Source organism: Papio anubis, chromosome 7, assembly GCF_008728515.1.
Source record: "Papio anubis isolate 15944 chromosome 7, Panubis1.0, whole genome shotgun sequence".
NCBI lineage: Eukaryota > Metazoa > Chordata > Mammalia > Primates > Cercopithecidae > Papio > Papio anubis.
Window position 1 is genome coordinate 98,601,732 of NC_044982.1, and position 27,033 is coordinate 98,628,764.

Genomic DNA, 27,033 nt, shown 5'->3' on the forward strand with positions numbered 1-27,033 from the left:
TAGGCATATGGCAGGACCCCCTGAGGCTAGTTACAGCAGGAATCATTAGCTTTCTAGGCCTGAAGGGAGTTGGGGGGGGAATTGCTTACTGCAGTGGGGAGAGGTGATTGTTTGAAGGGAGCTGCCTGACGGGAGCTCTGGCCTTTGTAGAGAGAGGCAGCCAATTCCTAGTGACCTGGCAGAATTGCTTTCTTCCAGACCTTTGGTCTCCTGGTAGTGCTTCCTGTTGGCCAAACCCACCCAGAAACCAGAGAGAGACAGTGATGCAGTCCATGTGGCCAGCTTCCCAGGGCACAGGGGAGGGTGAGAGGTGGAGAATGGATCTCGAGGGACAAAAAGGAGATATCCAGCACAACCTCGCACCTAGCCTCCCTGCCCTCATCCATCCTGCACATCTCTGACCTCTTCTCGCTCTTCTTCAAATCCATCGATTGCCCCCCTGCCCCTCATCCTTGGAATAAAATTTGGTACTCGGCCAGGCGCAGTGGTTCATGCCTGTAATCTCAGCACTTTGAGAGGCTGAGGCTGGTGGATCACCTGAGGTCAGGAGTTCGAGACCAGCCTGGCCAACATAGTGAAAACCAGTCTCTACTAGAAATACAATAATTAGCTTGGTGTGGTGGCGGTGACCTGTAATTCCAGCTACTTGGGAGTCTGAGGCAGGGGAATCCCTTGAACCCAGGAGGCAGAGGTTGCAGTGAACTGAGATCGTGCCACTATGCTCCAGCCTGGGTGACAACAGCAAAACTCCATCTCAAAAAAAAAAAAAAAATTTGATACTAGCTCCTGGGAGGTGATTGCAAGCGTCTCTTCTCAACTCTACTTTCTGTGACCAACAACAGCAAGTTGGCAGCTTGAAATCAGCTTTGGGGAAATATTTATACCACAGAATTGGCAAATGCTACTACTACTCAAGGCACTTTTTCCTTTCACTGAGCTCACATATATTAGGTAAAAGTATTTTATATTAAAAATTGTTTTGTCATAAACTCACGAAGTGTTTTCCTCTTTAAAAAATTTTTCCATTGAAAAAGCTTAGGCTGGACGCGGTGGCTCACGCCTGTAATCCCAGCACTTTGGGAGGCTGAGGTGGGCGAATCACCTGAGGTTGGGAGTTTGAGACCACCCTGGCCAACATGGAGAAACCCCCATCTCTACTAAAAAAAAAAAAAAAAAAATTAGCCGGGCATGGTGGTGCATGCCTGTAATCCCAGCTACTCCGGAGGCTGAGGCAGGAGAATCGCTTGAACCCGGGAGGTGGAGGTTGCTGTGAGCCAAGATCATGCCATTGCACTCCAGCTCTGGGCAACAAGAGTGAAACTCTGTCTCAAAATAAATAAATAAATAAATAAATAAATATTTTAAAAAAAGGAAAAAGCTAGAGGCCAGGTGCAGTGGCTCATGCCTATAATCCCAGCAATTTGGGAGGCCGAGGTGGGTGGATCATCTGAGGTCAGGAGTTTGCGACCAGCCTGGCCAATATGGTGAAACCCCATCTCTACTAAAAATACAAAATTAGCTGGGCATGGTGGCACATGCCTGTAACCCAGCTACTCGGGTGGCTGAGGCAGGAGAATCACCTGAACTTGGGAGGTGGAGGTTGCAGTGAGCTGAGATCGTGCCATTGCATTCCAGCCTGGGAGACAGAGTGAGACTTCATCTTGAGAAAAGAAAAACACACACACACACACACACACACATATGTATATCTATATACATACAGTGGATTGAAAGACACGGAATATATTTAAAAGCCAGGGGTTCATAATGATTTTTGAAAAACAAAGGCTCCCTGGTCATTTAGAGCCCACTAGGGAAGCAGCTCATTCTGAAAACTGGTAGACAAAGGGAGAGAATCAAGCACTCATCATCTGTTCCTGAATGAGTGTCCCACAAGGCAACAAAATCGTTGATGAGAGGAAGTTTTTTTTAAGGAGAATTCTGTTAAATAAAGAAGGAATGATATTAATAGAATATCACCATTTTGCAACCCCTAATGAAATAAGAGGCTGGGCATGGTGGCTCATGCCTGTAATCCTAAGACTTTGGGAGGCCAAGGCAGGAGAATCACTTGAACACAGGAGTCTGAGACCAGCCTGGGCAACATAGTGAGACTTCATCTCTAAAAAAGTGAAAAAATAGTAAAAAAAATAGGCCTGGTGCGGTGGCTCACGCTTGTAATCCCAGCACTTCGGGAGGCCAACGCGGGCGGATCACGAGGTCAAGAGATTGAGACCATCCTGGCCAACGTGGTGAAACCCCCGTTTTTTTTTATTTGATTTATTTTTATTTTATTTTATTTTTTTTTGAGACCTGAGTCTCGCTTGTCACCAGGCTGGAGTGCAGGGCCGATCCTCGGCTCACTGCAAGCCCGGCCCCAGCAGGTTCACGCTTGCCTGCCTCAGCCTCCCCGGAAAGAAGGCTGGGATCTGGCTCACCACTCGCCTCTCAAGCATAAGGCGTTTTTGTATTTTTAGTAGAGACAGGTCCGCACAGCCAGGATGGTCTCTCGATCTTTGATCTCGCGGATCCTTCGCCGTTTCCCAGTGCTGATTGAGCAGGCTTGTTTCACCGCTACCGTCAAACCGCTTTTAATAAAAATACAAAAAATTATTTGGGCATAGTGGCACGCGCCTAAGTCCCAGCTACTTAGGAGGCTGAGGCAGGAGGATCACTTGAACCCGCCTCTTAGCTGAGCTCACGCCACTGCACTCCAGCCTGGTGACAGAGCAAGACTTTGTCGCCAAAAAAAAAAAAAAAAAAAAAAAAAGTAAAATAAATGAATGGGGTTGGAATGTGGCAGCCATTAGCAGTGGCTGCTGAATCCATGTGATGTGTGGTGAAAGCTGATGGGAAACTATAATGAACGGGTCAAGATGGCAGCATCTGAATCCAATGATCAGCCTTTACATCGTAAAAACATAAGCCCCTGACATGATGTGATAAGAAAACCGGAGTATTCTTGCCACAAGATTGAAACTGAGTCTGATCCACAGGATGACATGAGAAACCCAGAATGTGATTCTACAGGATTAGCATCAAATATACTGCAAGAAAAAAAAAAAAAAAAAAAAAAAAAAAGGCTGGGTGCGGTGGCTCATCACTGTAATCCCAAAACTTTGGGAAGCTGAGGCAGGCAGATCACTTGAGGTCAGGAATTTGAGATCAGCCTGGCCAACTTAGTGAAACTCCATCTCTACTAAAAAATAGAAAAATTAGCTGGGCATGGTGGCACATGCCTGTATCCCAGCTACTAAGGAGTCTGAGGCAGAAGAATTGCTGGAACCCAGGAGGTGGAAGTAGCAGTGAGCCAAGATCACGCCACTGAACTCCAGCCTGGGTGACAGAACGATACCCTGTCTCAAGAAAACAAAACAAAACAAAAAGACACAATGACCAACCTAATGGTGAGGGACACCCCTAGCATCCACCTAGACGTCAGCCTTGAAATACCATTACCAGCTAACAGAAACCAGGGCTCCACAGAGAAATGGTGGATTCCAGGTCTGGGGTTGAACTGTCACAAGATGAGTCTGGAACATCTTATGCTAGAAATCAAGGAAACTAGCAAAGATTACTAGGGTCACGTCAAAAGTACTCAACTGTCACCGTGAAGGAATTTTTACTGGTCAAAGAAGGGACAATTTGAGCATTCAAAAAATTATATATGGCCAGGCACGGCTGCTCACACCTGTAAAAATACAGCACTTTAGGAGGCCGAGGCAGGTGGATCATTTGAGGTCAGGAATGTGAGACCAGCTTGGCCAATATGGCAAAACCCCGTCCATACTAAAAATAACAAAAAATTAGCCGGGTGTGGTGGCAGTCACCTGTAATCCCAGCTACTTGGGAGGCTGAGGCAGGAGAATCACTTGAACCTGGGAGGCCGAGGTTACAGTGAGCCAAGATCGAGCCACTGCCCTCCAGCCTGGGCAACATGCATTCACCTCAAAAGACAGAAAAGAAAAGAAAAAGTATTTAAGAGACCTATCAACTAAATGTAATGTGTGGATCTTGTCTGGCACCTGATTCGAAGATACAAACTGAACAATGATAAGATGAATAGGGAAATTTAAACAATAACTGTTTGATTTTTTTTTTTTTTTTTTTGAGATGGAGTCTCGCCAGGTCTCCCAGGTTGGAGTGCAGTGGCGTGATCTCGCTCACTGCAAGCCTCGGGCCTGCCCACGCCTATTCTCCCCGCCAGCCTCCCAAGTAGCTGGAACTACAGGCGCTCGGCCACCGCCTCGCTAGCTTTTTGTATTTTTAGTAGAGATGGGGTTTCACCATGTTAGCCAGGACAGTCTCGGGATCTCCTGACCTCGATCCACCCGCCTCGGCCTCCCAAAGTGCTGGGATTACAGGCTTGAGCCACCGCGCCCGGCCAACTGTTTGATATTTTAAAATAATTTGTTAGGTATGATGATGGGATGGGGATTTTTTTAAAGTCCTTATCTGTAAGAGAGGCGTCTCACCCCAGGCATTATTAATATTTGAGGCTGGATCATTCTTGGTTGTGGTGGGCTGTCCTGTTGCACTGAAAGATGTCAGGTGGCATCCCTTGCCTCTACCCACTAGATGCCAGTAGCACCTCTTTCGTCAGGCCAATTAAAAACATTTCCAAACAGCCAAATATCTTCTGTGATAAAAAAAAAAAAAAAAAAACTGTGTTAGAGACACATACTGAAGTATTTATGGTTGAAATGACACTATACCTGGGTTTTGTCAAAATAACCCAAGAGGGTTTGGGCAGAGGTAGAGGTGAAATAAGCTTAACTGTGTGTTGATAATTGTTGGGCTGGATAGTGGACACATGGGTGCTCATTACATTATTCCCCACGTATATGTTGAAAGTTCCCTGCAATAAAAGTTAAAAAATTATAGTACCAAAGGAGTATTAAAATATTTCTGTTTTCCCAAGCACATTAACAGATTGGATTAAATAAGCTGTCTTTAAGTTAAAGAGTTATAAGTATAGGCCGGGCACGGTGGCTCACGCCTGTAATCCCAGCACTTTGGGAGGCCGAGGCGGGCAGATCACGCGGTCAGGAGATCGAGACTATCCTGGCCAACATGGTGAAACACCATCTCTACTAAAAATACAAAAATTAGCTGGGTGTGGTGGCATGCATCTGTAATCCCAGCAACTCTGGAGGCTGAGGCAGGAGAACTGCTTGAACCCAGGAGGCAGAGATTGCAGTGAGTCGAGATTGCGCCACTGCACTCCAGCCTGGCGCCAGAGTGAGACTCCATCTCTACAGGCTTGAGCCACCGCGCCCGGCCATAATTGAGTTTCTTTAAAAGTCTTGGTAAAGCCCCTGGTCTACTTCCCAAGTCCTGAGAAAGTGAATAACCTAATGTTTGCATGCATAATAAATTCTCCAAATTAGGTAATTATCTTTTTAAAAAATTTTTGCTTTCAACAAAGTTGGAGAACCTATTCATGTTATAACTTATTATAAATCATTGAATTTTTTTTGGATTAGTAACTAAGGAGTCCTAAGAAATGGGTGACATTGCTATAACAAAACACCTCGATGTTTCTTGGAGCTTACAGTTATAAAAATGAAAAATAGAAATAGAATTGGTCATGAGCCCCATCTCATTCTAGCAAGAATATTTATCTACAATGTTTTTAAACCTTCATTTTAAAAGACCTTCATTTGTCTTATCAATAAATGCATTTCATTAGACACTTATGACAAAATAACAAAAAAAAGAAATGCATTTCGAATATCTTTTAGAATTGTCAAGATGAAATATTACATTACTGGGCCGGGTGCAGTGGCTCACGCCTGTAATCCCAGCACTTTGGGAGGCCGAGGTGGGCGGATCACGAGGTCAGGAGTTTGAGACCAGCCTGGCCAATATGGTGAAACCTTGTCTCTACTAAAAATACAAAAATTAGCCGGGCATGGTGAAAGGCTCCTGTAATCCCAGATACTCGGGTGGCTGAGGCAGGACAATTGCTTGAACCTGGCAGGCGGAGGTTGTGGTAAGCCGAGATTGCACCATTGTACTCCAGCCTGGGCAACAGAGCAAGACTCCAACTCAAAAAAAAAAAAAAAAAAAAATTACTATGCACTAAAACTGTAACTATGCAAGACGTTTTTCTGGATTGGGTTAATAGGCTTATGGTCACAGAAAACAAATTTTTATTTTTGTTACAGATAACAAAGATAAGATATCCTTTAAAATATTTCACTAGGATGAAATTCTGAAGGAAGCAGAGTAGCAAAAAACAAAAACAAAAACCGTTAAATTTGTGAAGATTTTAAATTTCCAGGGCCAGGCATAGTGGCTCACACCTGTAATCCCAGCATTTTGGGAGGCTGAGGTGGGCAGATCACTTGAGGTCAGGAATTCGAGACCAGCCTGGCTAACATGGCGAAATACCGCCTCTACTAAAAACATAAAAAATTAGCCGGGCATGGTGGCAGCCGCCTGTAGTCCCAGCTACTCAGGAGACTGAGGCAGGAGAATCACTTGAACCCGGGAGGCAGAGGTTGTAGTGAGCCGAGATCACGCCACTGCCCTCCAGCCTGGGCGACAGAGCAAGACTTCTGTCTCAAAAAAATAAATAAAATAAAATAAAAAATAAATTTCCAACTAAGAGCTTTGTTCATGTACCTTTAAAAATGAATGAAGGTGGGTTCCATTCGATATTTTTATGATGTAATTTTTATCTTGAAATTCACATGCTAGCAGGTACTCTATGATTTAAACATTAAAAATGCATTTGTCAAACTTAAAATGTGTGAAGGGATGTATACGTTTTCCCAAATTATTTTCAGGGATACACAGGCAAAAGAATGAGCAGCAGGGCTGTGACGACCCCGGCTCCCTCCCTGTTGGTGCAGTGGCACCACCAGCAGCAGCTGGGACTCCATGGCATTCACTCCGCCATTGCTCCACGTTCCATCTTACTTTCCTACTCTGATTTTTTTTTTCCTTTTTCCTTTCTTTCTTTTTCTTTTTCTTTTTTCTTTTTTTTTTTTTTTTTTTTTTTTTGTGAGACAGGGTGTTGCTGTTAAGCAGGATGGAGTGCAGTGGTGCAATCATGACTTACCGCAGTCTCAACCTCCCAGGCTCAAGCAATCCTTCTGCCTCAGTCTCCTAAGTAGTTGGGACTACAGGTGCGTGCCACCATGCCGGGTTAATTTTTGTATCTTTGGTAGAAACAGGGTTTCAACATGTTGGCCAGGCTTGTCTCCAACTTCTGATCTCGAGCGATCCACCCGCCTTGGCCTCCCAAAGTGCTGGGATTACAGGCGCGATCTCGGCTCACTGCAAGCTCCACCTCCCGGGTTCACGCCATTCTTCTGCCTCAGCCTCCCGAGTAGCTGGGACTACAGGCACCCGCCACTACGCCCGGCTCATTTTTTGTATTTTTAGTAGAGATGGGGTTTCACCATGTTGGCCAGGATGGTCTCCATCTCCTGACCTCGTGATCCGCCCGCCTCGGCCTCCCAAAGTGCTGGGATTTACAGGCGTGAGCCACCGCGCCCGGCCGATAAACACTTTTTTTTTTTTTTTTTTTTTTTTTTGAGACAGAGTATCGTTCTGTCGCCCAGGCTGGAGTGCAGTGGCGAGATCTCGGCTCACTGCAGCCTCCGCCTCCCAGGTTCAAACAATTCTGCCTCAGTCTCCTGAGTAGCTGGGACTACAGGCATGCGCCACCACGCCCAGCTAATGTTTTTTGTATTTTTAGTAGAGACGGGTTTTCACCGTGTTGGCCAGGATGGTCTCGATCGATCTCCTGACCTTCTGATCCACCCGCCTTGGCCTCCCAAAGTGCTGGGATTACAGGCGTGAGCCACCACACCCGGTCCTGATAAGCACTTTTCTAACTCCTTTGATTTCTTTGCAGTACAATATAGAGCATGTTATTAAAATATTTCAGGTTTCAATAACAAAGCTACTAGACAGCATCCTTTCCATTTCAGAATGAGAAATGTGGGGCTCAGAAGGGCACCTTCCAGAGTCCCACCAGGAGAGCCATGCTCTTCCCCTCACTCTTCCTCAGAGGTGCATGGGGTCATCTCCAGCCACTCGCACAAATCATTACCTCCAATTTTTCATTTTCCCTATTTTAGAATTATTCCGTTTCTCCCCTTTTTTCAACCTGTCATTAATTTTCCAATATAGTCTGGCCACAGTTTACCAACACAATAGGATGCTTATGTGCATGTGTATATGTTTAAATAAGGCGGCCCTCTAACAAGGAAGCCTTTTTTTTTTTTTTGAGATGGAGTCTCGCTCTGTCTCCCAGGCTGGAGAGCAGTGCTGTGATCTTGGCTCACTGCAACCTCCACCTCCAGCTTCCAGCGATTCTCTTACCTCAGCCTCCTGAGTAGCTGGGATTACAGGCACACGCCACCACACCCAGCTAATTTTTGTATTTTTAGTAGGGGTTTCGTCACGTTGGCCAGGCTGGTCCTAAAACTCCTGACCTCAGGTGATCTGCCCGCCTCGGCCTCCCAAAGTGCTGAGATTACAGGCGTGAGCCACCACGCCGGCCCCTTTTCTTTTATTACTGCTGTGGTTTACTTTTTCCACACTCAACATCCCCTACTCTTTTCTGGTGACTTGCATGTAACATAGAAATCCCGTAAGGGGCACACTCTATGTGCTCAGGTCAACAAAGGTTAAATGCTGTTGCAATTTTAAACTTTCTACCGTTTGTCAATCAGAGTTAAGTGACATGTAATGTTTGCTTCCCACAACCCCCTTCTTTTTATGGTGAAGATAACTTAAGCATATTCATTAAAAAGGCTAAAGTCACAAATTCACATATTAAAAATCACTTTGAGACATTCAGTGATTTGATGGTGGACTTGTTTTCTCCTTTAAAAGGGGTTGTTTGCTGTTGTGGTTTTAACTGTTACATCTCACTCTAGTCAAGGTGTTTAGCAAACTGTTAACAATGAAACTGAGAAAAACACAAACATGAACAAATGACCTTTTATTTCATACAGAGATACAAAGGCAACTGTGTGCAGCAACAATCTGATGGGCAGTCCAAACTCTTGGGAGGAAGTAAATTCATGGTAAATGTCATGATGGCTGGTTGAGGAGAAGGTCAAAGGAGGAGAGAGAAGAGACAGAGAATGCTACAGCTAATAAATAACAGTAATGAGAACTGCGTGGTTTCAACACCATGAGTTTGTTGGGGCATCTTCTATGCTACTAAAGCCACAATTCTGTATCATCATCACCATCAACATTCTTGAAGTGCATTTTACACTATTCTGCATTAGCAGTCATGTTGAGGGAACTACAATCCTTACAAGTAACTGACGCATTTTATTAAAGGAGCTCTAAACTCTGCTCATGATTGCCTGTCTTGGATGTGGCCTTTGGGATTGATAGCCTCTTTTAAGGAAATAGGGCTGACACATTTTGGCTGGCCCCAGTTTTTGAGGCAATGCTAGTTGTTAACAGCATTATCTTTTAATCTGAGGAAAATGTTTATTTAAAAAACCTGTCTTCCAAAATACAACAAAAAACAAGGTCTGGGTAGTGGCGAATCCTTCCAGGCACTCCACGCCTCCCTGTGGGCTGTAACCATGGACCTGAGTAGAGTCCCATAAAAATAATTCTCCAAATGCATTTGTAATAGGGACACACCACATAGTTTTTCATTAAAGCAGTTTATTGGCTTAATGTACATCACTGAATTTTAAATGCTAAAAATTTATAAAAGAATACCGAACCAAAACATCAAAGAAAATAGAGGCTCAGCAGCATGATTTCAATATATTTTCCTGGAAAAAGTTTTTTTTTTTTTTTTTTTTAAGTATATGACTTTTTATCTAAGAACAAAAGCTTCCTAAATTCAATGTTTAGACTTGATTTTTTTAAAAAACTAAGCCCAGAAAACTGGGGCTCATAAAATAAAGGCACAATGTGGGCAGCAAAAGAAAAAAGGAGAAAAAATGGTTTTAATCTCACGTGTAACATAGGTTGGCTGGTTTTGTTTTTGTTTTAGACAATTTAAGGCAGAATTATCTCTGAAACACTGCAGATAAATCCTAGTGTTTTAGCTATAAGTTTCAAGAGTTCAGATATACAGATAAACCAATTTAAAAAAAACCTTTTCTCATTCTGAGGCTTTTGATGCATTATATAAATCTTTAAAATTCCTATCACCCACATTTTAAGACATACATCTATACTTTAATAAGGCACTCTTAAGATATAAAACAGTTTTAAAAACAATGACATTCTACACTAGGGCTAACCCATTCCTCTGCCATAGGGATGGAGTGAATTGTCTCTTTGAATCAAGTCAATCTCTGTGCACTAACACAAACAGGCAGGTGTCTCAACCCATTCCAAATTTATCTAAGTAGCTGAATTTTATCAATGGGACTCTCCCATCCACTAGTCGGGGAGTTACACTAACAGAACTGCCCAAGTTTGATGATGAAATTTAAAAACAGTATCTCCTTTTTTCTAGAAATGCTTCCTTTGAACATACAACCATCACTTCCATTAGCTCCTGTCCATAAAGAAAAACACAATGGCAGATAACCAATGATTCCCCATATCCTTCCATCTTCCTGATGGGACAGAAATATAAAGGAACTTTACTTTTAAATGACAACCTACTAATAACATGACATTTTAGTTGTGCATCCTGTATGTATGTCATTGGTGCTAATGGCTTCCACTTCTAAATGACAAAAATTTGAATCCTACCATCCCTATTGGTAATTAAAACAAACACCAAAGCTTACAATAAAGTAATGCAACTTCTAAGACTGTAGCAACAGAGAAATTTTAGTGGAGTTTCCACTCTTTCCTAAGTAATGGAAGAAAATGAAGAATCCAGAAAGGTCAGACTAAGCCTGAAACACAATTTCACTATGAAAAAAGGGTAACAAATGTCCCATCAGAGCGAGAGGAGTTAAAAATGTGGCATCAGGAGTGTATCAGACTGAGGCGCTGTTGTGGGCTAGGTCTTTGCTTCCAATGAGTCAAGAAGGACCTAGAAAGGAGCTGTGAGGTGCTTCTTTCCTTTATCTTTCTGGGCTGGCAGCAAATGATCAATTACTTCCCGTAGAACTTTTTGTTGAGAAGGAAGATCAGGAGGTTGACATTTACTTTAGCTCTATCGAATAATTTCATGACTGCAACTCCTTCATATTGTAGCTGCAGCAGGTCCTATTAACAAAACAAAACAAAACATTTTGACAGTTAATCAAGTCTGTGGAACAAGGAAAAAGGACACAAGGTAGGGAGGGCTCCAGATGGACTGAGGCCTGCCTTGTGTGCCAGATGTGAACTGGGGTGAAAGAAAAGTTCCTAGCTAGGAAACTACCCACTGCATAACCAGCCTGAGAGCTGGAGCAATAGGGCGCACTGGCCAAGGGGCTCTTCTGGTTGATTTGGAGTTAGGAAGTCATGTTGTTCATATCAAAATTCATCATACATGGAAAGAAAAAGAAACATGTTCAGTTGCCACACACACCTAAGCTTTTTATTTCAGAAGTCACAATGACATTTTCCCATTTCATCCATGTTATGGGTCACTAGTTTTAACAAATCTGGAAGGTGAAGATTAAACCTAGGATAAAATATACTAAGCATGGGAAATGAGACAAGGCTAGTAATGTCACCTCAATACTATCTGCTAGATTCTTAATTTCTATTCCACATGAGAACACTTTCTTTTTTTTTTTTTTGAGACGGAATCTCGCTCTGCCACCCAGGCTGGAGTGCAGTGGGGCAATCTCAGCTCACTGCAAGCTCCGCCTCCTGGGTCCATGCCATTCTCCCGCCTCAGCCTCCCGAGCGGCTGGGATTACAGGCGCCCACCACACGCCCGGCTAATTTTTTGTATTTTTAGTAGAGACGGGGTTTCACCGTGTTAGCCAGGATGGTCTCGATCTCCTGACCTCATTATCAGCCCGCCTCGGCCTCCCAAAGTGCTGGGATTACAGGCGTGAGCCACCGCGCCCGGTAACATGAGAAAACTTTTTATCCTGAAGGCAAGGAGAAAAGAGAGAACTTGATGTTTTATTAGGTGTCTGCCATGTGCTTGGTATTGTGTAAACACATTATATAGCATCTTTTAAAAGTCTTCACAAAAATTTTTATGAGGTGCGATCATCCTAACTTTAAAGATGAGCTATCGAGACTCAGAGATGTTAAATGACTTGCACCACAGGACAGAGATGGACGTGGTAAATCCAGATCTGACTGCAATGCTCTTGCTTTTCCTGTTACTTTCGCCATTGTCCTGAACAAGTTTAAGAAATCTGAGCATTCTCACTTCTAAACTTTAGAAAAATGGTGATGAGAAAGCAAGGGTCAAAAGGCTTGAAAGGACCCCACAAGGCCGGGTGCGGTGGCTCACGACTGTAATCCCAGCACTTTGGGAGGCTGAGGCAGGTGGATCATGAAGTGGGGAGTTAGAGACCAGCCTGGCCAACATGGTGAAACCCTGTTTCGACTAAAAATACAAAAATTAGCTGGGTATCCGGCGTGGTGGCGCATGCCTGTATTCCCAGCTATTCAGTAGGCTGAGGCAGGAGAGTCACTTGAACCCGGGAGGTGGAGGTTGCAGTGAGCCGAGATTGCGCCATTGCACTCCAGCTTGGGCAATAAGAGCGAAACTCTGTCTCAAAAAAAAAAAAAAAAAAATTAGCCGGGCGTGATGGTGCGCACCTGTAATCCCAGCCACTCAGGAGGTTGAGGCAGGACAATCAGTTGAACCCAGGAGGTGGAGGTTGTAGTGAGTGGAGATCACACCACTACACTCCAGTCTGGGCGACAGGGTGAGACTCCGCCACTCCCCCACCCAACCGCAAAAAAAAAAAAAAAAAAAAAAAAAAAAAAAAAAGAAAGGACCCCACAAGTTCAATCATCTGCTGGAAAAATCCTAGCAGCTCCATGAGGGCTGCTGGCACCTGTGCCTAACATAATACCCCACACCTGGCAGTCACCCCACATTTAATGAATTTGTACATAAATTAATAAATTACCATAGGCAGACTGGTTGGCCTAACACAATTTGGTTAATAAATTTAAAAATAAAAATATGTTCTGATAACTCCACATAAATAAAATTAAAAAAATTTTAAAATTAAAACAATAGCAATTTGGTGAACTGAGGGAATGAGGTTCCTTTTTTTTTTTGGTGGAAGTATTTCAGTTAGCTGTGTGCATCACAAAATCATTTCACATTTGTTTAGCTAACATGTTTTAATGGTCTAGTGGTCATTGACAAGGAAACGAAGATGACTAAGAAATGCTACCTGTCCTTAAGGAGTTTATGGCTTTAGCGGGGAGAGGGGAAGTAAGTCAACACCTACTGTAAACAGAGGATGTCTGCAAAGGCTACAGAAGCGAAGGGGAAACCACCTATTATGGCTTGGCTGGGGGAGGTACACACATGGAAGTACTTGACAAATGATGAAGGAACAAAAGGGGTGGGGTTGGAAGGCAGGGGAGGGGAGGGAGGGCAGCATGAGCAGAAGTCCAAATGCACATTCACAGGAAGGCACCTGCCCGGGCTGGCAGGGCGTGGCTGTGTGAAGCAGTGCAAGAAAGGAGACAGGAGCAGACTAACCGGTGCCACACACACAAAGCTAAAGGAGTCTGGACGTCACCTAGGAATCCTCTCAATGCCCTGCTATTTTTTAACGTGTAAAAATCAGATATTTCAAAATAAAACTTAGGGATCTTTATGCTGTAAAAATGAATTACTCCCGAGTTCTTTTTGGATTTAAGATAGGATGTGGTTTACAAACATAAACTTTACACACACCTTGTCAGAAGTGCATCTAACCTTTAAGTACCTACATCAAATCAAAATGAGAAAAAAATTTCAAGCTACTGAGTGGACTTACAATTTTGCAATGTCAGCATGTGTACTTATGCATTTTGTTCAAGTCCAAGGTATCAGCTCAATTTAGTGGCAGCACTAAGTGGAAGCTTCAGATAAATGTTTTCTGAAGATTTACATCTGCAAAAGCTCTCCAGAGTGTACACACCAAACCAGACATGCTGCAACACTCAGCTTCTTTCCCCACAGTGTGGAGCCCAGCTCACTGCTGAATGTAGACAGCTTTCCTCAGATGAGTCTCCTCTTTATCTAGTTCTCCTACTTGGACAAGAATCTCATCCAGAAAGCTTTTGGTTACTGCTGGTGCATACCCACCTGATAATGTAACATAAAAGTCTCCATTTGAACTCCCATGAATTTGGCTTTCACTTCAAAGTCTCCAACTTCTTCTGTTGGACTGATTTCAAAGATAACATTTTTAAACCTGTTGAAAGATAACATCGTAAGGGTATGGTTTTTATGTTCTTATATAAAAATATTCTGTGAAATGGGGAAAGGAGATGAATCAAGTCTTCGAGGGTGAAAAGGGGTAGAAAATACAGGTCAAAAGTACTTCTGCACCTGAAGCAGCACGGATTGCCATGCCTAAGTACCATCTGCTCTGGGACTTGGAGAGAGGAATGGCAACCTCTCTCTACCTGCAGCACTTGCATTCTATAAAAGAAGAACCACTGAGGAGTGCCACAAGTGGCCTGTGAAGGGATGACATCATTATTCTCTTCACTTCCACATGGCCAAAAATGAAACCTAATGATAAAAGGAGAAAACAGGAAACTGGGGTGGAAGGAGATGGTATGTGTGTTTGAATACATGCATGTTTGAGGACTGGGAGAAGTAAATAAACAAAAGGGGGTCAGTAAAAAAAGCTCCAAGGGAGGAGGTTTTTCTAGAAAGAGTAGGTGCTGTGTACATAAGCACACTCAGTATTACCAAAGATAAATTGTTATTATTAAAAATATTTAAGTTATCACTCATTCACAACATGTTACCTGCCAGGAAATTTTAGGAAGCCAAAAGGAAAAGGGGTTATGCAGCCAGGCACGATGCCTCACATCTGTAATCCCAGCACTTTGGGAGACCGAGGCGGGTGGATCACAAGGTCAAGAGATCGAGACCATCCTGGCCAACATGGTAAAATCCCGTCTCTACTAAAAATACAAAAATTAGTTGGGTGTGGTGGCATGCATCTGTAGTCCCAGCTACTCAGGAGGATGAGGCAGGAGAATTGATTGAACCCGGGAGCCAGAGGTTGCAGTAAGCTGAGATAGTGCCACTGCAGTCCAGCCTGGTGACAGAGCAAGACTCCGTCTCCAAAAAAAAAAAAAAAAAGAAGGGATTAAGGCATCCTCTGGGTGATCAAAGTATAGCACCCCAGATTTCCAGAACTCAACTATGGAGCTACCTTACCTATTACGAACAGGGCTGAGAACCATGAAAGATGCAAAAAGGTCACTGAGAGTTAAAGGAGAAGTCACAAAAACCCATGCACTGAAACATACATGCATTTTATTCAACTGGAATGACTCACGGGTTATTCCTTAAAGATATTTATCTTAAGTGATAAATAATTTTATCAGATTTAGTTGGCTATTTAGTTTCTAAACCCATAGAAGCAAATTAAAAAGAAGAAAGAAAGGCAAATAGAGATAGGCACTTGAACAGTAGTGGAAAATAATGACAAAAAGAAGGGGAATATTGACTCATGCCTGTAATCTCAGCACTTTGGGAGGCCAAGGCAGGAGGACTGCTTGAGCCCAGGAGTTCAAGACCAGCCTGGGCAACAAAGTGAAACCCTGTCTCTACAAAATATAATTAGTTGGGTATGGTGGCACATGCCTATGGTCCCTGCTACATGGGAGGCTAAGGTGGGAGGATCTCTTAAGCCCAGGAGGTTAGGGCTGCAGTGAGCTGTGATCATGCCAGTGCACTCCTGCCTAGGTGACACAGCAAGACTCTTTCTCTAGAAAAAAATTTAAAAATTATGTACCCATTAAAAAGGATGCTTTCAATGAATATAAAAAATGCTCACAGCATAATGTTATAAGAAAAAAGTTGGATACATGACCATAAACAGTATTGTCCCAGTTTGTGTTAAAAAATATTAAGTAGTTATTTTAGGCTGGGTGCAATGGCTCATCCCTATAATCCTCCCAGCATTTTGGGAAGCTGAGGAGGGCAGATCAGCTTAAGATCAGGAGTTTGAGACCAGCCTGGCCAACATGGTGAAACCCTGTCTCTACTAAAAATACAAAAATTATTTGGATGTGGTGGCAGGCACCTGTAATCCAAGCTACTTGGGAGACTGAGGCAGGAGAATCACTTGAACCTGGGAGGCGGAGGTTACAGTGAGCTGGAGGTTGCAGTGAGCCGAGATTATGCCACTGCACTCCAGCATAGGCTACACAGAGAGACTGTTCCCCCTCCAAAAAAAGGCCTGTAATTCCAGCACTTTGGGAGGCCGAAATGGGAGGATCACGAGGTCAGGAGATCAAGACCATCCTGGCTAACACGGTGAAACCCCATCTCTACTGAAAATACAAAAACTTAGCTGGGTGTGGTGATGCATGCCTGTAGTCCCACCTAATTGGGAGGCTGAGGTGGGAGAATTGCTTGAACCCTGGAGGCCAAGGTTGCAGTGAGCTGAGATCGCGCCACCATACTCCAGCTTGGGTGACAGAGAGACTCCGTCAAAAAAAAAAAAAAGGGGAGAAGAAGAAGAACAAAAAAATATATATATATAAAGTAGTTAGATAAATAAGTGGGTGAGTTGTGGATAATCTTTATGTGAATAGAAAAAAAATACATTAAAATGATTTCCCTGGTTATCTCTGGCTTGTGAAATTACAGGTGTTTTCTTTTTTATGCTTTACTGTATCTTCAAAGTTTAATAATGAATACATATTATTTTAGAATCAGAAAAATGTAAAAGTTCTTTTTTTAAAAGTTTTTTTTTTTCCCCAGACACAAGAAGGGAAAGATCAGTAGCCTGAGGTCACAGGGCTGACTGAGCAGACGCTTAATAAATGCTTGCTAATGAGGCTGGGCCCAGGATCTACGGGAGGATGACATGTCAGGTCCATGAACCACGTGCAAAGCAAGCTGATACTTCCCAGAAAAGAAAATGAAGGTTAAGTGCCTGGTTCCTAGCTGTAAGTGGAATAAAGCAAACTCAACTCCTCTTATTGTTACTCTTAATTTATTCTTGGTTCAGAAACAGAAGAAATCCAAGGAGTGGCTTCCTGCTTTAATGATGAAAAATTAAGATCAGACCCAAAGAAGTGAACATGACCTGAGACAAAGGTTCTACAAACAAGGAAAAGAAAAACTCTTTTATGACAAATTAACTCTGAGTATGAGGCCTAATTCTACACATAAAAATATATAAATACGTAAAAAATATTAAAAGTAACCATCCAGAAAAGAGAAATAAAGACAAAAAGGCAAAGATGTGATAAATGTAGAAATAAAAATCAACTGATAAAACAAAAAGCAAAGACTCACTGATTCACTTGCAGGTCCTCAATTTCCAGAAGAACTCCTTTTTCATGTAGTCTTGCTGCTGTATATTTCAGAGAAATCTTTTTGCTTTTCTTTCCTTTCATTTCCCTAGGCTTTTTGGAGACTCTGTAAAAATCACATCATGTCACTTTCTACAAGTAACCATCTATTCTGAATCTTCATCATTGGTAACTGAAGGAAACAAGGTCAGACACCAAACTTCCAGACATAAGCATAAGTAACATACCAACTCTAAAATGGCAAACAAATGTTAGAATTAGCCTAAGCAATATCTCTGCAAAACAGGGGAAAGATTACTAAATTGCTTCTATTTTTAGTCTAAATTATATCTGAGAACACTCCCATGAATTTAACAGTGTCTTAATCCTCCCATGTCCTTCTGGGAACTTCAGTTCCTAACAAGTAACTATGAGAGCTTCATATGCCAGCCTGAGGGAATGGTACTGAATCCCTGCAGCGAAGGAGTTACTCTAAGCCCCTCAGCTGTGTAGGGAAAAAATAAAAATAATATCAAATAAATACTTTTTAAAAGCATTTAAGCCAGCACAGCAATTACAGATGAACGAGAATAAGGAAAAAGAAACAGGTTAGGAGGCTATTAGGATAATCAAGGCAAAAAGTGGTAACTTCAGAAACATGCCCACATCTGCAAAAGACGTATGTACAAGAGATTATTTGCTGCAGAATTTAAAAAATAATAACAACTGGAAACAAATGTTCATCAATGGAGAACTGCTTAAGTAAATTGTTATATCTATCTGTATAATGGAATAATATGCAGCATTAAAAAAATGAGAATCCAGGTCTGCCTGCTTAGAAGGCCTGGAGGCCATGACAAATCTGGCAGTGAACACACTCAGTTCTAGATCTTGGTTTCTAAATACCATTCTTCATTCAAAGAAACCAGGGATTCTTGGAAAAACAGTTCATTCTGGGCCCGGGGAGGGGAAACTACAGGTTGAACATGAAACATCTTGTGTCAGGAAGTACACAAAGAACAATGGAAACACGTCAAAAGCTCACAGGAGTCAGCTCTGCAAGCTGGGTTAGGTGGGCCTATTTTTCATCCCTTCCCATCAGCCCTGCCTGATCCCAGGGAGTCTTCCAGGGAGAAAGAGAAAAACAGAGTACGTGCACAAGCCAGAGAAACGGGAAGCATATATGGCAAAATGTTAGAAATGGGTGAATCTAGGTGAAGGGCATATGGGTGCTTACTGTTCTATTCATTCCATCTTTCTGAGATTTGAAAACTCTTAAAATAAAAAGTTAGGAATAAATAATAAACTACCCTACAAGTAAAACCTGCTCTTATCACCCACGTCTCTGGGCTTTCAGTTCCCTCCCTGTAAAATGGGCATGCTGATAGCTGGCGGCCAGTGCCAAGAAAGCTGGATCAGACTTTCCTCAGTACCCAGGAAGAAAATCAGAGCCTGTGATCTTGTCCTCAGGAAGAATACAGAGGAGCAAGGGGATCCAAATTTGCATAATATTCCTTAAGTGATTTTGGGACCACTAGATGATCTCCTTTCATGATTTTAATTTCTAGCACCAAGAAGATTTTTTTTTTTTGAGACAGAGTCTGGCTCTGTCGCCCAGGCTGGAGTGTAGTGGTGCAATCTTGGCTCACTGCAACCTCCGTCTCCCAGGTTCAGGTAATTCTCCTGCCTCAGCTTCCCAAGTAGCTGGGACTATAGGCGTATGCCACCATGCCCACCTAATTTGTGTATTTTTAGTAGAGATGGGGTTTCACCATGTTGACCAGGCTGGTCTTGAACTCCTGACCTCAAGTGACACATCCACCTCAGCCTCCCAAAGTGCTGGGATTATAGGTGTGAGCCACCTTGACAGGCCCCAAGAAGATATTTTGCAAAAGCATTACTTAGCGGTAAGCATCCATGAAATCCCCCACCCACTATTTATATCATACACTAACAAATGGAACAGGCAATTATACAAATGATTAGAGGTAAAATAAAAGACTAATGCGATAAATAGATCCAGTGTATTTTAAGCAAAAATTTCCAGCGTCATTTCAGTTGCCTCTGCTTTTTCCTCACTCTAATTCTTTTCCCTGACATCAATTTTTAAAACAGAAAAAATACTCACTTGCCCTTGCTGGCTAAGTTATCCAGGCAGGTTTTGATATAGCTTTTATAGTAATCCACCTGCTCCCCATAAAAGGTGGCCTTAGAATTCAGAGCAGCGTATGTCTGTTGCAGTTTCACTAGTTCAGCCTTTCTCCTCTGTCGGTACCTCCGCTGATTCCGAATATCCTGAGACATAATTATTAGAGTTAGAAAAATAATGACAGGTATCAGGCACTTCTTGAGTGATTATCATTTCACACTAGAACCCAGCAATGCTTAACTCTGCCTTAAATATGACTCCATACTTTTTTATTTTTTTGAGACAGAATCTTGCTCTGTTGCCCAGGCTGGAGTGTGCAGTGGTTGAGATCATGGCTCATGGTAGCCTCAGCTTCCCAGGCTCAAGTGATCCTCCCACTTCAGCCTCCAGAGTAGCCGGGACTTATAGGCACATGCCATCATATCTGGCTAATTAAAAAACTTTCTTTTGTAGAGATGGGGTCTCAAGTGATCCTCCTGCCTTGGTCTCCGAAAGTGCTGAGATTTGTTTTCACAAATTAACAGAGAAATTCAGATCTCAAATTTTCTTCCCCCATTTGTATCTTCTAGCAGGGAAATGCGTTACATTTAGACTTACACATTTTTAGAATTTACTTGCAAAGCTGGTTTGGACCTCTTAAATTTATTTTGTTGGGAAAGGGAGAAAAAGAGAATTATAATACATCAACTACCAGTTCCCAGGTGTGCATAATATTATCTTAGTGCAACAGCAGAGAACACCTAAGCTCTTAGTCCTCACCAAAGCCCCTCGCTTGAGATGATTCATACAAATCAAGGATTTCATCAGCTTGATGTGAATTTATATTTCACAGTAATCATGAAAAAGATCTGGAAGAATTCTTTAAGGCTGAAGACAAATTCCTTAAGGTCATAGGAGGCTCTAGTTAAGGTCCTCTCCCTACTAATTTAGGCCATGGAATAAGCCACCTCAGGTCGGGCAAGGCCCTCATGCTGGAGAGTCAGATATGGTTTCTCAGAGAGGAGGGCACTAATTTGCCCATGAACTGAAGCTATGCTGTTATCTGGACAGTTACTGTCTCTCGAGCCTCTCAGCTTTGAACAAGGCCAGTTCCCCTCTGTCTCCCAAATGCAGTACCCTGGCAATGTCGTTGATCAGTTCCTGGTATTTGTTCTTTGGGTCCACGGTTCCAAGCTCTGTTAGCTTCTTTAAACCTGTCTGGATCTTCTCTTTCTTCTCTTGAAGAGTGAGGTTGCTGTCTTCCTTTACAGATTTTGACTTTTTCATCTTGTCAGGGGTTTTGGCATCACGGATAGCACGTCTCTGCATGGCTCTCTGATGCTCTGCTTCCTACGGATGGGAAAAAGAAGTTCTCAGCAAGTTCACCACACTAATCCTAAACTTGAATTTATATAGCACATCCGCACCCGAACTTATACAGATCTTAAACTCCAACCTCGAAACAGAAGGAAACAAACTCTGACTCCTGCCAAGTAACAGATGAGAAACTGCATGAAGCAGAGGCACTTCTTTCCACCTACAAGAGATGATATCTACAAAATCACACAACTGGGCCAGGTGCGGTGGCTCATGCCTGTAATCCCAGCACTTTGGGAGGCCGAAGTGGGCGGATCACGAGGTCAGGAGTTCAAGACCATCCTGACTAACATGGTGAAACCCCGTCTCTACTAAAAATACAAAACCAAAATTAGCCAGGCGTCACGGCGGGCGCCTGCAGTCCCAGCTACTGGGGGAGGCTGAGGCGGAAGAATGGCGTGAACCCAGGAGGTGGAGCTTGCAGTGAGCTGAGATCGTGCCACTGCACTCCAGTCTGGGTGACAGAGCGAGACTCTGTCTCAAAAAAAAAAAAAAAAAAAAAAAAGGCACACAACTGCTTAGGGCTTCTTTGGTGGACTCCAGGTACAATCACCCAGACGGGACTGTACCGGCTACAAAGTCATTTTTCTCTACCACATTTTGAGACATGGAAGCCATTTAATTTTATTAAAAACATAGCTGTATAAATGTTATAACTATACTAACACAACAAGAGCAACGCTTAGTAAATCTTTGCTAATTCTTTTTGTCACTTTGTCACTTTCCATTTGGCGGAATCATGCTCGAGCACTGCCTCTGCTTTCAAACATGCTGCAGACACCCCAATAGTAACAGGGAAACACTTTCCCTTGGTACTGCCATCCTTCAGTCACCATCCATTGTCTGTCCCTGTCTAACATATGATCTATACTTGCTGTTTCATTCTTCCAGCACTTTCTTCTTTACTGCTCTCATCACCAATTACCATACCCTGTCCAAAATCCAATGCCTTTTCTGTCACCTTGCTCATCTTCTCTGCACTGTGTTCTTGCTCTATGCATTGTTTTGTACTTCCATTTCTCTCTGTTTCCTCTCAGTACTTCAACGACTGCCTCTGTGTTGACAGATCCCAAATCTTTGTGACCATGGCTCTGGTGCCATATTCTCCACTGTCTGCACTGGGATGTTTACATTCGGGATGGCTTATACTTCAAGCTTGTAATTCCCCCTAACTGGAGCAATTCCCTTTCCCAATAGTCCCCTATCTTCTAAAGTAGAGACTACTCTGCATCACATAATGTTAAGAGCATAAGCTCTGGAAGCAGACAGAACTGGATCTGCATCTGGTTCTGTCACTACAAGCTGATGATCTTGGCCAGTTAACCTGTAAGGGTTTTAGTTTCCTCATCTGTAAAATAAGGATGAAAAGACTCGACTCATGGGAATGTTGCAAGGATTAAATGAAAGAACAGAGGTGAGAGCACCAAACACACACTAGGTTCTCAATAAAGACGGGCTCCTCCTTCCTCATTTCAAATTTCTTTCTAGGTTCAACATGTTTCAAGTATTGGTTTATACATCCTTACTTGCCTTTCACACATATCTAATCGGTAATCAGTCATAGCAACTGAGAGCTGAGACTTCATTTAAAACAATGGTTTCCAAATAGTTCTCTCTGCAGCCTTAAGAGTTTGCCAGAGGCACCAGAGAGTCCTATAGGGCTGGATTTCAGATGCCCTATTCCTGGCTAGCAGAGTAGCAGAGTACCTGCTTTATATACTGGGCTTCTAGGTAAGTTGTCACTTAATGAAACAGATTACCATGCTTAAAATTTGGAAATGAATGGCCTGACCTACTTTCCTTATTTGACAAATGAGAAACAGAGGTTTCTGGCCAGGCACAGTGCTTCATACCTGTAATCCCAGCACTCTGAGAGGCCAAGGGGGGTGGGTCACCTGAGGTCAAGAGTTTTTGAGATCAGCCTGGCCAACATGGTGAAACCTTGTCTCTACCAAAAATACAAAAATCAGCCAGGCATGGTGGTGCACACCTGTAGTCCGGCTACGTGGGAGGCTGAGGCAGGAGAATCACTTGAACCCAGAAGGTGGAGGTTGCAGTGAGCCAAGATCATGCCACTGCAGGCCAGCCTGGGTGAGAGTGAGACTCTGTCTCAAATTTGAAAAAAAAAGAAAAAAAAAGAAAAAAAAAAAAGAAACAAAAGTCTTAGATATGACATGACTCATCCAACCCTACATAATGCCAGGTCCCAACCCCCATCTGCCCACCCCACTGGACCTTATCACATACCTAGATAACTTAACCACCATCTGCTCTCATAGCATTGCTGAATTAATTAACATTAAATGGTCTTGAACCTTATAGAGGCTCTTTATTTCTTATCTCTGCAGTGCCAAATTCCCATTTAGTTTGTGAGTTCTAAATAATTTGGTCTCATGTTTTATTTCTCACTACTCGCCTCCACCCACAGCTCCATTCTAGACATGAAGTCTGGTCGCATCATGCTCTTCCCTCCTTTGTACTTTTGTTCACATCGCTCTCCTGCATCGAATGCCCTCTCTTGTCTTACATGCACACCCAAATCCTATCCACCTTTATACGTCTGGCTCCAGTTCCACTTGTTTTAGGAAGCCTTCCTAATGCATTGCTTCACTGGCCTCTTTCCTGAAACTTCTATTATTTTTTAGTCAGTATCATAGTTAATTTTGAATGGTTTCATCACTGTTTCAGGAATACATGTCACAATTCCCCAACAAGATCACGAGTTCACTGAGTTTAGGAGCCACATTCTGTACTTTCCTTCTATCTACCACGGCACATAACAGAATTCCAAATATGTAATATTCAATAAATTGCAGTGAACCCTACACATTAATGGTTTCAACCAACCCTGAAACTATTTGAAAAAAAAAAACAACAATAAAAAAAGTACAAATTTTAAAAATACAGTAACAACTATTTACATAGCATTTATATTGTAGTAGGTATAAGTAGTCTAGAGAGGATTTAAAGTATATGGGAGAATGTGTGTAAGTATATGCAAATACTATACCATTTTATTTATTTATTTATTTATTTATTATTAGTATTAGTATTTTTGAGACGGAGTCTCACTCTGTCACCTAGGCTGCAGTGCAGTGGCATGATCTCGGCTCACTGCAAGCCCCGCCTCCCGGGTTCATGCCATTCTCCTGCCTCAGCCTCCTGAGTAGGGGGGACTACAGGCATCTGCCACCACGCCCAGCTAATTTTTTGTATTTTTAGTACAGATGGGGTTTCACGTGTTAGCCAGGATGGTCTCGATCTCCTGACCTTGTGATCCGCCCGCCGTGGCCTCCCAAAGTGCTGGGATTACAGGCGTGAGCCACCGCGCCCAGCCAAATACTGCACCATTTTATATAAGGGACTTGAACATCTATGGATTTTGGTATTGGCTGGGGGTGGGGGGAATGGGTGCTGGAAAGTAACCCCTGTGGATACCAAGGGACGGATATACTGGATGGACACAATGGAACCAAAAACTTTCTCAGATGAGCTGTAACTACCACTGCCCCCCAGTTACATTCACGCTCACCCCTAGGTTACCAACTCTTATTTGTGTCTCTCCTCCTTTCTCTGACATGCGCCTATCGGGAGAGCTTATCTACCAAACAAAGGAGTATGTTAGACCCTAAATTTTACCTGTTCACTGGTGGCTGGTGTTTCCAGGATTTCAGTCAAGGTCTCTCCTGGCTGGAACCGTATGACATCCACAATTAAACGTTTTGTACTGAAACAAGATGGGGGAAGCATTTAAATATTACCAGTGTTCTAGTTCCTCTCAAGTGGACCGAAGCAGCAGCAGCAGCACAAACAGTACCTCACAGAAGTCCCAAGCAGCAGCTGCCAGCACACAGTACTCAAGGCACTAGGCTTATTTACCCAACCATACCATAAGTAGGTACAAGGGTTAGGATTTCCAAGATTTACATTTCATTGTAGCATATTAGCAAAATAAGGCAGAAAAATCCTGTGCCAAGTACAATATGCGAGGTGATTGGTGACTGGGATTATGAAAAGTATGAGAGGTCAGGATGGTCATTTCAGGTATGACCCAGCAGGTTCCTCTCCAAAGGTCAAGAAACCTTTGGATTACATTCATTTCATTCTTCCTACTTTTGATACTCACTTCAGTAAGATGGTTCGAGCATCCATTTCTGCATTCTCATCTCCAGGCACATCGAACTTGTTGGTCAGGGTGAGAGACACTTCTGTCTTAGCCAGTGCCTCCTTATTTGGGTCGTTTAAATTGCCAGAGCTTTCCCCTGAAGTTTTGGGAGGGTGGAAAGAGTCAGTGTAATAAAGAGGAGATATTGGGGGGGAAATAATACAAATTAAAAAGATGATGCAAGTCTAAGAAAATACTTGAATCACCTAACATGTACAGTGTGACGAGAACAACTTTTACTGAGAAATAAGATATTATGCCAAATGATAAAGGCAAAGGATCCATAATAACTTCATAAATGTTTAAGAAATTATTTCAACATTACAATTTCACAATTCTCTCTCAAAGCATTCTTTCTGGCTGGGTGCAGTGGCTCAGGCCTGCAATCCCAGCACTTTGAAAGGCTAAAGGAGGAGGATGGCTTGAGGCCAGGAGTTCGAGACCAGCCTGGGCAACATAGTGAGACCCCATCTCTATTAAAACAAAAAACAGGGGCCAGGCGCGGTGGCTCAAGCCTGTAATCCCAGCACTTTGGGAGGCTGAGGTGGGTGGATCCACCCGAGGTCAGGGTGAGACCATCCTGGCTAGCTGCAGAATGAAACCCTGTCTCTACTAAAAATAAAAGCTAGCCAGGCCCGAGGTGGTGAGCCACCTTAGTCCCAGCTGCCAGGGCTGAGAGCAGGAAGAATGGCGTGGACCCGAGGCCCGAGGGCTTGCAGTGAGCTGAGATCCGGCCACTGCACTCCAGCCTGGGCTACAGAAGCGAGACTCCCGTCTCAAAAACAAAAACAAAACAAAAGCAAAACTCAGGAGGGATCATTTGAGCCTAGGAATTTGAGGCTGCAGTGAGCTATGACTGCACCACTGTATTGTAGCCTGGGCAACAGAGGGAGACCCTGTCTCACAACAAACAAACAAAAAAAATTATTTCCTTTAAAGGACTTTTAATTTATAGTTATGTAATTATTTGTGTATCTGCAATTTTTTTTTTTTTTTTTTTTTAAACACACGCTGGCAGTATGTATCTGTATTTAAAATGATCTCTTCCTCTGTCTCCAGTTCCTTATAGATAGTGATCACATCTGGGCTTTTTTTTTTGTTGTTGTTGTTTTTGTTTTGTCTCTTACGAAACTATCAGGATCACATCTATTTTATTTCTCAATGTATATCCAGAGTTTGGTATAGTGCAAAAAACAGAGGAGGTGACAATTACACTTTTCTGTCATGTTCCCCTTTGACCTTCCAGGCAAAAGTCAGAACTTTAAGGCCAGGCATGGTGGCTCAAGCCTGTAATTCCAGCACTTTGGGAGGCCGAGACGGGCGGATCACGAGGTCAGGAGATCGAGACCATCCTGCCTAACACGGTGAAACCCCATCTCTACTAAAAAAATACCAAAAACCTTGAGGCGAGGTGGTGAGCAGCCTGTAGTCCCAGCTACTGGGAGGCTGAGGCAGGAGAGATAAGTAAACCGGAGGCGGGCTTGCAGTGAGCTGAGATCTGGCCACTGCACTCCAGCCTGGGTGACACAGTGAGACTCTATTTCAAAAAAAAAAAAAAGTTAGAACTTTACCTATCAGGGACTCGATGGTGGGCACCTTGAGGTAGATCAACAGCTTCGATGGATGGATCATTGCTCAGAACAATGGCATCCTGGTGATCCAACAGGAGCTGCAAACACCAATGATCAACTCCATTTATACATTCAACTCTCCAGCTCATCCCTCCCTAGAACGCCTAACAATAATCTGCACAAAGAGATTCCAACAAAGTTCCTATATTCAAAGAAACAACAAGCAAATCAACCCAAATAAACAATATGATATATAAAGCACCACACTGGGCTCTGTTGAATGACTTGTTATGATGTAAGAAGAGGAAATACTGGTACTCTCTTAATCTCATGGCCTTAAAGGACTCAAATGTGCCCTGTGTAAGAAAGAACACTGTGGCTGGGCGTGGTGGCTCATGTCTGTAAATTCAGCATTTTGAGAAGCCAAGGTGGGTGGATCA

At 43.0% G+C, this 27,033-nt stretch overlaps 1 protein-coding gene across 1 annotated transcript in view; it reads right to left on the reverse strand.

The window, feature by feature from the left end:
- Window positions 1-8,950: 8,950 nt before the first annotated feature.
- IQGAP1 (IQ motif containing GTPase activating protein 1) overlaps window positions 8,951-27,033 on the reverse strand; it is a 114,525-nt gene continuing 96,442 nt past the window's right edge. The window contains 9 exon segments of the mRNA XM_003901391.4: window positions 8,951-11,169; window positions 14,171-14,279; window positions 17,357-17,479; window positions 19,481-19,647; window positions 20,618-20,830; window positions 24,497-24,584; window positions 24,984-25,119; window positions 26,594-26,628; window positions 26,630-26,691. Of these exon segments, the coding sequence (XP_003901440.2) occupies window positions 11,056-11,169; window positions 14,171-14,279; window positions 17,357-17,479; window positions 19,481-19,647; window positions 20,618-20,830; window positions 24,497-24,584; window positions 24,984-25,119; window positions 26,594-26,628; window positions 26,630-26,691 (1,047 nt within the window). The 3' untranslated portion in view covers window positions 8,951-11,055.